We start from the raw sequence: 13174 nt of genomic DNA on the forward strand, positions 1-13174 counted from the left end.
AGTTGTGTTTGTGAAAGTAAGTTTGGTGGGTTTCACGTTAAATGTCAATCCAGGTTTTCATAAAACTCTAACCACGCGGGTTATAACGAAATCGAAGTAATGTAATTGTAAATTCAATTCCAGGTAACGGATTGTGTTCTGTTTTAATCTAATTTTATTATAATAAATGCTTTATAAATTGTGTTTATGTTTTATGCTAACCAATGGCAAAGGAAGCGTGGTTCGTTTCAGCGTAAGTCCAGTCCAGTTTTTAGATAAATTCTAACCGGTGGTCGGTTTTTAATGTCTCCTGTGAACGGTCTGAGACGGTGTAAGTGAGTGGCGGTGGTAGGATGAATTTGTTAGAGAGAGTATACTTTACTACTTCCATTAAACGTAACCGATTTTTACAGTGGACTCTCACCAGACAGAATATAGGAAACTCTGATCAGCAAGATACTGGACAGGTTATAAGCCTATAACATACGACAGATGTCGTGATTCAGTTTGTGAATGATACGGCTGCACCAAATGTATACAGGTGCAGTCCTATATAGGTCAAAGTCGAAGGGGAAAAAATGAGTTCATTTTATTTATATAGAGATAGAGATTAAAATTGGGAATAAAATGATATCACTATTATCAGTTGTTTAAAATATTATTAAAATGATCTCACTTTTATTAACTATGTAAAATATTTCTCAAATAATTCCACTTTTATTAGCTACTAGCGAGGGGTACCCGGCGTTGCCTGGATGTTTGGAGGTGTGTGTGGAAACTCCGGGGTGGGGGGGGGGGTTAAAAAAAATTTTTTGGTAGGTAAGTATGAGGATCGAAGCCGAACCATTGAGGCAAAGTTGTAAATTAAAGTGTGAAAAAAAAAAACGTGCGACGTTAACCATTGCCCCACCGCGAGATGCTAACGGAAACACGTTTGAATTTATTTAATTACTTGGATTTGGCAGGTACCCGTTTTAATGAGTTAATGAGGTCAAGTTTGACTGCGGGATAGTATTTCATTTACTGCGGAACGCTTTTTTTTATTTTTATTTTCCCAAGATGTTATAGGAAAAAGACTACCCCACATGTGGCGAGCGACAAATGTTGAATATTTATCTTCAAGTGAACACACATATATACATACATACATACATACATTCTCGCTTTTATATATATAGATTAAAAATGTTGCTAAAATGATTCCACTTTTAATAGCTAATTAAAATATTACTAAAACTAGCTGTACCCACTCGGCCATGCGTTGCCGTGGTTGAGTCTGGTTGACGCAAATATTAGATTGATTTGTATCACACAGACACACGCATACACACACATATACACACACATTCACACACACATACACACACATTTTGTAACAAGATTTAGATTCTGGAATGAACGAATTGTCAGTTCTCAGCCAATGAGATTTGGTGGAATGTGAGAAGGGATAATTTATTATTTTTGAATTAGGAAATGGAATGATAATGATAAGTCTATGAGTATATGATCCAGTTAATAAGAGTTAAATCCCATACCTGTCAAAAGTGCAGAAATCCTCCCGGTGATGAGTTGAGGTGGTAGGAGGACTTGTTATTTAGAGGAAAAAATAGGTACTACTTCCTTTAAAGATGGTTATGATTGTTATGATGTTGCTCCTAGGATGAAATGTAGAATTTTATTATAATGAATAAATGTGTCTAAAAAGGCATTTTAAAGTTACATAAGATAGTGACTAAAAGTCTAGACATAATAAATTTGTATGTGGCACATGTTGTGGCAAACCTACGATACTTTGGTCCATATGGGGAATTTCTGCAATCAAAATATTATGTAGGAGATGATCCCACTTTTATAAGGTAATTAAATTATTTCTAAAATAATTCCACTTTTATTATCTATTTAAAATGTTACTAAAATAATCCCACTTTTATTAGCTATTTAAAATGTTACCAAAATGATCCCACTTTTATTAGCTACTAGCAGTTCAGCCCGGCTTTGCTCGGGCCGTATGTACTGTTCATAACTTTTGTGCATATATATATATATATATATATTAAAAAGTTTGACTCATGTCCAGGAAACCTACACCTAAAATTTAAGGAGTTTAGACCCAAAATTGGTGGAGGATTTTGGTAGAGTTTTCAAAGGTCAACTCTTTCTTAGCAGCCAAATTTTCACCCAAACACTGATTAAAAAGCTGACTGCATGTCTAAATACCCTTTATGTAAAATTTCAAGTGTTTAGACCCAAAATTGGCTAAATAGTTTGCTAGAGATCGCAAATGGTAAAATCTTTTGAACTTTGACCCCTTGACAGCCAAATTTTCAGCCAAAAACTGATTAAAAAGCTTGCCCTATGTTTGAATACACTTTATGTAAAATTTAAAATCAAATTTTGTCTGAGTAATTTGATAGAGACCGCAGAGGTCAAATTTTTTTTTAACTTTTGACCATTTAACATTTATTGTTTTGGGTTCAAATCAAATTAAAAAGTTTGAACCATGTCCAAGTAACCTATATTTAAAATTTCAAGTGTTTAGACCCAAAATTGGTGGAGGAGTTTCGTAGTGTTTTCAAAGGTCAAATCGTTGAGCTTTGACCCCTTGACAGCCAAATTTCTGGCTGAAAACCGATTAAAAAGATTTTCCCAAATCACAATACCTCTCAAGTCTGTAGACTGAAAATTGACAAAGTACTTTGGTAGGGAAATGTACACACACAGAGGCACACAGACAATTTCACTTTTATAGATATATAGATAGATTAAAAATGTTAATAAAATGATCCCACTTTTATTAGCTATTTAAAATGTTACTGTAGGTGATATATTTTGGTGTTAAATAAGTAGAAATGGATGGATATGCCATAAAGCAAATCAATAGTAGTTCTTGGCATGAAATAGCCATAAAAGTGTATGGATATGATGTAAAAAAATTGAGTATTATGTTTTCACTGTAAATAATCTGAAAAGGTTTTGATATCTTTTAAAATAAGTTGGTATCTTTTAGTCATAGTATAACCTAAAAAAACAGGTTGATATGCTGTAAAAAAAAAGAAAAACGTGTATCTTGTGGCTTGGTTAATATGTTATAAATGAAATGCAAATCTTATTGTGGTATTGTTGATATACTTTAAAACAAATGCGTATTGTGTTTTGGAAATAACCTGAAAAAGTGCTAATTTGGCATAAAACAAAAAGGTAGCATAATTCAGCATGAAACGAAGATAAAAATGTGTGTTTATAAAATGAACAAGCTAGTGTTTAGCAACTGATTAGAAACTATCCGTGTCAATTGAAAAACATCAAAATTCTTGTGAAAATATTTTTTTTGTAAAGGTTTATGAGAAATAATTGAAAAGAAGTGACTAATTTAAATGATTTTAGTTTTTATTAAAAAAACTAGCGAGGCGTACCCGGCATTGCCCGGGTGTTTAGGGGGGGGGGTTAAAAAAAAAAAAGTAAGTATGAGGATCGAACCTGAACCCGAACCCTTGAGGCAAAGTTGTAAATTAAAGTGTGAAAAAAAAAAAACGTGCGATGTTAACCATTGCCCCACCGTGACATGCTAACGGAAACATGTTTGAATTTATTTAATTAGTTGGATTTAGCAGGTGCCCGTTTTAATGAGTTAATGAGATTAACTGCGGGATAGTATTCATTTACTGCTGAATGCTTTTTTTTTCCCACCCCCAAGATGTTATAGGAAAAAGACTAACCCACATGCGGCGAGCGACAAGTATTGAATATTTATCTTCCCGAAATTGAGCAAATTAAATAAACAGGCAAGCTTCGTTGTTAATTGTGAGATATTACGATTTGTATGTGATATAAAAAGTTTTAAAAAGTTGTTAAGCGAGCGACTGCTTCTCTGAAAAAAGCCTTTTGTTGACATACAGAAAAAGCGAACACACATACATACACACATTTTCGCTTTTATATATATAGAAAAGTGATAAAACAAAAAAAAAAAATAGTTTAAACAAAATGAGTATGAACTTTATCTAGGCAACCATTTGTAAAAATAAGCTAATGTCGGTCTGCAGAAAAATAGTATTACTGTATATGCTGGGAAAAGTAAATAATGATATATGAAACATAATTTCACAACGCAAAAGTTTATCTCCACCCTAACATTTTCTTAGTTCGAATAAACATTTTCAGAAAAAAACTGGATTGAAATAAAATATATTCATGCTAATAGCATGGTGGAGAAACTAATGAAAAATAGGCTAGCCTGAATAAAATAGTGATATGTAGGCAGATTGCTAGTTGAGCCTGACTTTAAAAATCCAATGATCAACTTGGCAAAAAAACATAACTGTACTCTTTTTTTGTGGTAGGTGGGTAACTGTTTATCAAGGCCCAACAGTCACTCAAGGATAAGGGTTAATGAGTGTTAGGTGGCCTGTGAGACAACATTGTGATGATCGATAATGGTTGAAAGTTGGGTAGAATTCGATTATTTAAGAGGATGGCCCAGCAAGAATTTATTTACATTAGACTTGAAAACAACCATGTTATAGTCAGCTGGAAAGCAGGCCATGGTATTTTGTTCTACAGACAAGTAGTTACGGTAAAGAAACTTTGCTCATAAAATCTTCATTTAGTTTTAGACACAGAGAATAAAGAAAATTGTTGATAGTTGTTGTAGATAAACGAGTGTCTGATTCCAATGTTCTGTGGGGAGGGGGGCATAGATTGAAGCTCAGTTGAGCACCTAATATTTCAAGTCCACTGCTGCTGATGCCTGTATTTGCTTGAATATGTACAGAATTGCCTCCCTTACTGTTACATATAAAGGAATAGCTATTTGTACATACATTGAATCAGATACAAAACGTTAATGTGTTAGATATTATTTATTTATGAAATATAATAGGAAAATCATGTTTCACTATTAATTATAGGCACAATCTGATTCGCCAAAACCTGAAATTAAAAAGAAAATTCCAAAGAAAAGAAAACCTAAGAAAGAAGGTGAGCTATTTATTTTTACAAACTTTTTACTAACAGCGAATGCATCAGCAGGTATGGGGCAGTATATCTAACCAGGTCCTCCCTCAACCTCGCTTTGTTTGCTGAATTAAATGAAAAAAAAAAACTTAAGTAAGCAAGGAATAAAAATAACAACCAAATGATTTTATCAACCAATTACATTCTAAATTTCAACACCCCCAAATCTCCTGCTGAAATAAAAATTGGATACTAAATAGGAAAAGTAGAAGTTTACATATCAAACCTGCTATGATGCCACTATTGCCATAAATTTGGACATCACAAAAACAGATGTACCAAACCACCAACATGTAAAGACTGGCGAAATTAGAGATCACAGTAATTGTGAATTTCCATTAAAATATGCAAACTGTTAACAAGAAATACGCAGCTGACTTAAAAGAACGTGAAGTCTGGAAGAAAGAAAAATAATATCTACAATCAAATGCACCAAAAACCTACCATACCCAGAAACAAGAAAGTTGGGAGTTCTCTAGAATCATCAACATATGCAAATATAACTAGAACAACAAATAACAAGAGAAAAAGCGCAAAGCAGTTTATCTGAACTTGTGATAGAACTAAAGTCACTATTAAAAAAAGAAAAATTTAACTAGTTCAACACTCAGATGTGAAATTAAATATGACCTAAAGGAAAATCCCAGATGGATGAAACTCGAGATACAAGCCAAGAAAACCTCAATCCAAACAACAACAAATGCCAAACCTATTCATCACTGCTATCAAATCCAATAACCCTTCACCCCCCAAAAAACAAAACTTCCTTCGAAAAATCAATACAGGAAACAGAAATAGTAGTAATGGCAAATGAAAACAAATTTGAATTAATCGAAACCGAGAAGCAACAAAGATATTTGAAACAGAAAATGAAAAAGACCAAATAAAAACAAGCCAAAAAGATTAGAAATTGAAAAACCTTACCAACGATCCCAATCTAAACCAAACGAGAAATAATACCAAATGAAGTACCAGGATCAAATCAAAGACCCAAAATAATTTAAAAAAAAATGGAATTAGATGAACATCCCCAAGCTCCTACAAGATAGATAGATAGATAGATAGATAATTTGTATATATTTATTATTTACTGAAGTAATAGATATTTATTTTTTCTTTAGCTGGGAGTTGCTTCTCATGAACCATCCTCAAATAGAGGAAAAGTGTCTCAATCCATTAATTTACACATTTTGTCACGAAACTAAAATCCAGTTTCTCTCTAAGTCAAACTAACTAATTGACTAGCTATGAGGTCAGAGTTGATTCTACAGATACTGCCCAATAACTTGTTGAACCTGGCAAATCATATCTATATTTGGTTTGAAAACATATTTCTTCTTCTTTTTTACATTTTACATTGCTTTTCCTTTGTTCAGGACACAAATGTTTTTCGATATTATACACGCTCACTCTTACAGTTCAGCAGGTTAACTGTTTCCATATATCTAATCACTTTCTTCCAAGTTTTTTTTAGTTGACCAATCTTCCCGTGATTTTGAAAATTCATGCTTCTGCAACAATTTATTCAATAGGATCAATGTTCAACATGACCATACCATCGTAATCCGTTCAGGAAAACGTCTAAGCTGGATAAATGTAGTGCTTTCAACAAATCCGCTGACCTAATGTGTCATGTTTGGTCACAATTCACGTTGCAGATTCATCTAATTATGGATCTGTCATTGTGTTGCAGTCAGGCAAGAGAGAGAAAGAGAGCGGGATGAGAGCTTAGCATTTACTTATGATGCTCCAGACGCAGCTGCTGTGCAACTTACCTCAGATGTAGAGAGGGACAACACGTGATGTTATCAGAGGCAACAACTCACAAAATTTCACCTAATCTGCTTCCTAGATAGCAGAAAGAGTCTGCTTTCTCCAATATATTGTCATCTAATGCCATCTCTTTGTGGAGATGATCGTCAATAGGATGCTCCTGTCTTCTGCATCTTCTACACTTGAAGTTGGGATTCAGAGCTAATTTAACCTTCAGGTCACTGCACTTTTTGTGAACCCACAATAAGCGCAGTTTACACTGTTTTGCATTTCTTCTAACTATTCTGGCAAGGATACCGATCAGTGCCCCTTAGGAATTGTATACCAAAGCAACACGCCATCACTTTGGTTTTAAACAAGTTCACCATCGAACCCTTCATCTCTAGATTGTTTTTCTATATTTTCAGTGTATCCTTTAACTGTTTGTCATCAGTATAGAATAGACAGATGTTTGGTTTTATACATAGCAGCAGCACAATTTTTTTTTTTACAAAGGAATATTCACTTATCAAGGCCCAGAGGCTACTTAAGGATAAAGGTTAAAGAGTGTACTGTGGTATGCGATATTCATTGTTTGTCAACTACAACAGAGATATATACAGGGTGAAACGATAAATTTGTCACCCTAAAAAAAACAACACTACAGCTTTATTTGAAAACTTTTATTGAAAAAATCAATTAAGGTAACTTGATTATGTAGTAGAGCTGACACTTATTCAATGTAGCCATCTTCAGCCTCAATCACACATAGATACAGTATGGAGCATGCCTTTTTCACAAGCGCCGGTGGGAGCTCGGGGAATACTTGGCAGATGGCAACAATCAGGCTGACTTTAGTGTTGTGGATGTCATGTTGGTGATGTTCTCAATGTATGACCAAACAAAGTAGTCCAGCAAGTCCAGGCCGGAGGAGAGGGGCCAGTGAGAGAAAGGTACAAATGCGTAGCACTCCTTCTTAAGCCAAGCCTGGGTCCCTTTGGACTTGTGGGCCAGCGCCGAGTCCTGCTGTTATATGCATGGTCTGCCAGTGGCCACCTGATTGCACTAGGGATCATCACACTCTTTAGCACATCCAGGTACACTTTGGTGTTGACTTTCAAGCTGACTTTGAAAATGTGAGGTGACATAATTGGGCCCTCGTTTGAAACCACACCAAAGACCATAAGTGTAGCCGGAAACTTTGTTGAGCTGTGCCTATTTAGTGTTGAACCATCCGGATTTGCATTTTGAGGGTGCTGGCAATGGTCCTATTGTCATAACTTGGATCGGTAGAGAGCATGAGTTATACAGAGGTGCATCTCCGATCTTGCTCGTTGAACATTGTGTCACTTTCAGACATGATAGAAAGCTCCTCTCACTCTTGGTATTTGTACACAACTGGCCAACTAGTAGATGGTCTGCATCAAAAAAAGAAAACCGGTTTTAATCAAATGGAAATGGAATCATGTTATTTTTTCTAGAGCAACAATTTTATTGTTTCACCCTGTATTTCCAGAAAAGAGATACTGTGGTGATAGCAACAGTTTGCAATTTACAAATTTGAATTTGTGTTTGATTTATAAGCTCAATGCTGATTAGTCTGGACATTGAACTTCCTTTCTGGCTTGCCCAATCAAAAGCCATTGCAAGTTGCATGTGATAGAAGTTATAAAAATGGATTAACACACAGCTTACTTCTTTTTTTTGGACAACACACAGTACCAACAATTCCACATGGTTCAAACCAATATTGAAAACTTCTTTTTTGGGGTATAATAGAATGCCCCGGGGCTTTGGCTTTGAATTCAACTTAGACAAGAAGATACAAAATCCATCCTAGTTACCACTGGACTCTGACTTCAACACCTGTGTATGGTACTCATACGTGAACTCTTTTCTCCTCAAACAGGATTTCTTTGCTTTTTTTGTCTTTGTCCATATTTGTGGACTTATTCTATTGCAAGCACTCTTTTCTTTTCCATTCTTTTTCTTTTAACGCGTTAACAAAAATAATCAATGAAGTTGTAACAATAATTCAACAACATTACATAGCATTCCATTGCTAATTAATATTTAATACAGTTTTTTTTATGTGCCTGAATTATTTTTGTCAGAATCTTTAGACATTGAGGAGAACGAAGAAGAGAACAGTCCAGAAGAATTGCCGGTGGGGACAATTCCTGATATTCCTGATGAAGGCAACATTCTTGCAATTACCATTCACAGAACAGATAAACTAAAGAATAACTACCACATTGCCCACCCACTGGTACGCGTACACATTGTGAATGAAGAAACTGGCCAATATCTCAACAAGCAAAACAGGTAAAACTTCTCCTTTTATCTTTTCTTGTAAGATTTCCTGTAGTCTTTATATGTTCGGGGTGTTTATATGTGGGTCTTTTAGTGCCTTGTCTGATGTTGCTATTTCTCTTTGCCATGTTTCTTAAGCGGTTGATGATCTTCCTATCTGTTGCTTCTTAGTTACCATTGCTTTCGCTCTGATTTTGGCCAAAGTGATAATACCTGCTAGGACATCTGGTGCTATCTGATCAGGCTGTCTGAAGATATTAGCTTCCTGACCAAAAATGCAGCAGACATTGATGTTATTGTTTTTTTTTTTCCTTTCTCTCTGCAAAATTCAATTATGTTCTGCAAAGTCAAAAACAAAAACAATCAAACCAAACACCATGAATAAATATTTAAAGATATAAAGAACTGAACGCATAAAAAATAATTTTCCAAAATTAATGGATTCAGCGTTAAATAATCTGCTGTAAAACAACCAACAAGGAAAGACACAAGGAGATGTTCACTGAAAGTTTTCATAAATCATTTTATTTCAAGACAATTAACTCCAAAGAGAAAAACTAATGCTATCTTAGCTAATTATTTACTGAACTGAGTGACACATGTAGACAGAAGCGTGAGGTAAGATTCCACTTTGATTATTCTACATTATTGATATTGACTCTATTTGTACAGCTTCCATGGCAGACTGATTTGACAACCTTAGTTTTATCTCAGCTTAAAAAATGTGATATGTCATCGTTCAACTCCTGTTTTGCTTACCGTTTAACCTGCTGCCCCCTGCCTCAAATCTATGTTACCCATCATTCATTCATCCCTGGAAAATAATCTGGTTTATAGATCTGGGTTATCATGTACTCAGTGTCACCCTTCTCAAAGTTCACACTAGCTAACTTAATCACCATCGAAATAGGGTCCTTAATATTTCACATTTTGACTTCTCTCCCGTTAAGGAGATGGGCATGATGAGATGAAATTTGATAATTGACATGAACAGTATTATCAAGATTGTTATGAAGGTAGTGCGATAATATGGTGATAAGACTTTTTGTAGAACAGAATGGTTAAGTAATTATATGTCTGTTCAGGTTTACATTGTTAAACAAATAGAAGGCAAGGTCACTGAAAAAATGGTTAGATCATTCTACCACTTACGAAATTATCTCACTACTGACACAAGCCTCTACCTGTATAAGAGCCAAATACATCCAAAGATCAAGTGCTGTTACCATATCTGGGTGGGAGCTACTGAGAGCATCCTTTTCTGCTTTAGCAGGGTCAAAAACCAGCTTTGGAATTTTTTTTGTTTAGTTTTAGGTACAGATGGAGAGTAAGGGATCATAGATTAAAGCTCAGTCGAGTACCTACCATGAAAATAACAATAGAGCAGAGATAGGTTCGCAACATCTCTTCTGTGAGAAAGATGAAGTAAGGGCACAAAAAGGTCCTCACCCACTGGATTTCAGAGAGAGTTTTGTACCCTGTCAGGGCAAACAAAGTACTATTATCAGCACCTCCCCAGATGTGGCAAATTGGGTAATCTATAATTAGAAATCTAATATATGAACGGCTATATGCGTGCCTGTCTGTCGGTCTGTTTGTCAATCTGTCTGCCTGCTGCCTGTCAGTTGGTCTGCCTGTCTGTCTCCATATTTTCAAACTCTATCTCTTCCGAGGCTAAAAATTGCAAAGTGATACTAAGGGCTTCAAATGATTCTTCTATTGGTCTTTAGTCGGTTAAAATTGTTTTTAAGGGGTAAAAAATGAGTCAAAATTGAAAAAAATCATTGAACATTTTGTACGTTCATCTTAGTTTATTTTTAATTTTTAATTGGTTTATATGCGTGTCACATTGGTACAGTGGTAATGTTGCCAACTTTGAAAGCTACAGTTTCGGTTTCGATTCTAGCTGATGGCACCTAAATACTTTTTTTTTTTACTTTTGAAATCATGACTCTAATAATAAATACAAAATCTGGATGAATTGAAATATCATATTTAAGCGTAGTTTACGCCCGGGCAAAGCCAAGCGCCTACCCCCCCCCCCATATATAGTAGCGTCACTGAAGGGGAAATATCCTGTGGCCTGACATGGTATGTATTTATTTTCAATGTAATGTTTTAAGTGATGCCAATAGTTTTACATTTCTCTTGTTTTTTCTGTGGTGTATTTGTAGAGCTGTATCTTTTTCTATGACTACTCATAATTTTTTTGGTCCTGGATATGACCTTAAACTATATCCAGTGGTGAGGCCCCAGCTTGCAGGCTTTGGGGAGTATGGAGCCACCCTTTAATTGTTATTGCTCCCAGGTCCACTCTGACCCGGAGTGGTAGTACCTGTTAGGGTCCCAACTATGAGTTAAATAGAAACCGACTTGAAAACAACAAATATATTCTATTAAAAAATTTTTCTTCCGAATCTTTGGATTTGGCATTAAATAACCTGAAAAGGGTTGATATGCCGTAAAGCAAAAACAACCAACCATCATCATAATTTTTTTCTTGCAGTCTCAGAGCTGTGACGTCTTTGTATGAGAGCAAAAATGCAAGCGTTCAGCACATCTTACCCATTATGACACAACCATTTGATTTCAAGCAAAATAAGTGAGTATTTTTTTGTTCCTAATTCTCATAATATTTTGAGCCAATGTTTGATCTCAACCTTCATCTGGCGGTGAGGCTGCAATTTATGATCTTTGGGGAAGATGAAGTCACCCCCTCATTATCAGTATTCTTTGAGTAGGATTACTTTTCAGGATTCAACGAGCAGAAACACTGACAAAAAATGCTGCCTTTGTGCTGTGATGTTCCTAAAATTTATTCTATCATTTTCTGAGTTTAAGCCATTGTTGAGGTGGCTTTTTTTTTTTTTTTTGGTTGAGATATGGCCCAGTGCAATTCTAGTAGGTCCACTCTCCTAGGCTTTACCTTCTCACCGGTTTGAGAAGGCGTTAATTTATTGCTAATCTCCTCAGGCACCTCTACTGGAGAATGCAGATGGAGCTGCCTAAGCATTTTTTGCCATCAGAGTGCTCTTCTTCTAAGAACCTAAAATAGACAAAGGGCTAACCTCAAGGGGTCTGGGGTCTGACAAGACCTGGAACCATGTGCGCGATGCTCAGGCAGGGAAAACATACTTAACTTTGACATCTCTTCGTGCACACGAGCTCGCTATTTTGACCCATCTTCTGTCACATGCCACGCGATGTAATCTTTTCCTATCACAGCTAATCTTGACCTTCAACTTGTGCTTGAAGAACTTGATTAGATCCTGATCAGCAAAAAATTCAACTCCACGCTTTTCATTCAGTCGTGATGTCCACACCACTATTCTTTCAAACCCCAAAGAAGCTTAGTCTCAACAGCATTGAGTGTTATCCATTTACTACCCATAAACACTGCAGAACCATTTCTGTAATTTACAATGATACTTGTTTAAGAATTCTGTATTCCTACCTGAACGTGAAGAATAATACATTAATTGTTTTGATTTCAGATCCACTCTTCCAGTTTGGGAAGATATTCTTTTATTCAATGAAAACTTCAATTACTTTGCCCAAACACAACCAAAAGTTATCCTGTTTTTTGAGGTACGTTTGATTTCTTTTGAGTTTGATATATTTGGCGACTTTTTTGTTGGTCTTTTATTCAACTTTGAACTAAAATAAAGATTATAATACAAAAGAAGCTATAAAATTCTATAAACAATTTGAGCTGGTGATTATCTGATCCATTTGAGATAATGTGAAAAAAATGTATTTACAATTTAATTGACCCTCACCCTTTCTTCTTCTCTGCATCTTTACCACAAATGTGCTGGTGCTAGTTTCAGTCTTTTCTATAGATATTACTAACGGGCGGAGGGGGCTTTGCCTGGTCATAAAATATGCTTAAATATGATATTTTAATTTGTTCAGATTTCGTATATATTATTATAGAATCTTGATTTCAAAAGTAAAAAAAAAAAATTATTTGGGTGCCATCAGCTAGAATCGAAACCGAAATCAAAACTGTAGCATTCAAAGCTGGTGATGTTACCACTGTACCAACGTGACATGCATATGAAGTGATTAAAAATAAACTAACATAAATGTACAAAATGTATAATACAATTTTTCA

The 13174-nt window shown here is 35.2% G+C and overlaps 1 protein-coding gene across 1 annotated transcript in view; it reads left to right on the forward strand.

The window, feature by feature from the left end:
• The window catches only part of LOC145298627 (jouberin-like), a 146611-nt gene that overhangs the window by 31114 nt on the left and 102323 nt on the right, over nucleotides 1–13174 (forward strand). The window contains exons 7-10 of the mRNA XM_080144333.1: nucleotides 4887–4956; nucleotides 8859–9069; nucleotides 11564–11659; nucleotides 12552–12645. Coding sequence (XP_080000459.1) covers nucleotides 4887–4956; nucleotides 8859–9069; nucleotides 11564–11659; nucleotides 12552–12645 — 471 coding nt within the window. The remainder of the gene's footprint in view (nucleotides 1–4886; nucleotides 4957–8858; nucleotides 9070–11563; nucleotides 11660–12551; nucleotides 12646–13174) is intronic.

The sequence above is a fragment of the Euprymna scolopes genome, chromosome 2, assembly GCF_053919585.1.
Source record: "Euprymna scolopes isolate OS-2025 chromosome 2, ASM5391958v1, whole genome shotgun sequence".
NCBI classification, from domain to species: domain Eukaryota; kingdom Metazoa; phylum Mollusca; class Cephalopoda; order Sepiida; family Sepiolidae; genus Euprymna; species Euprymna scolopes.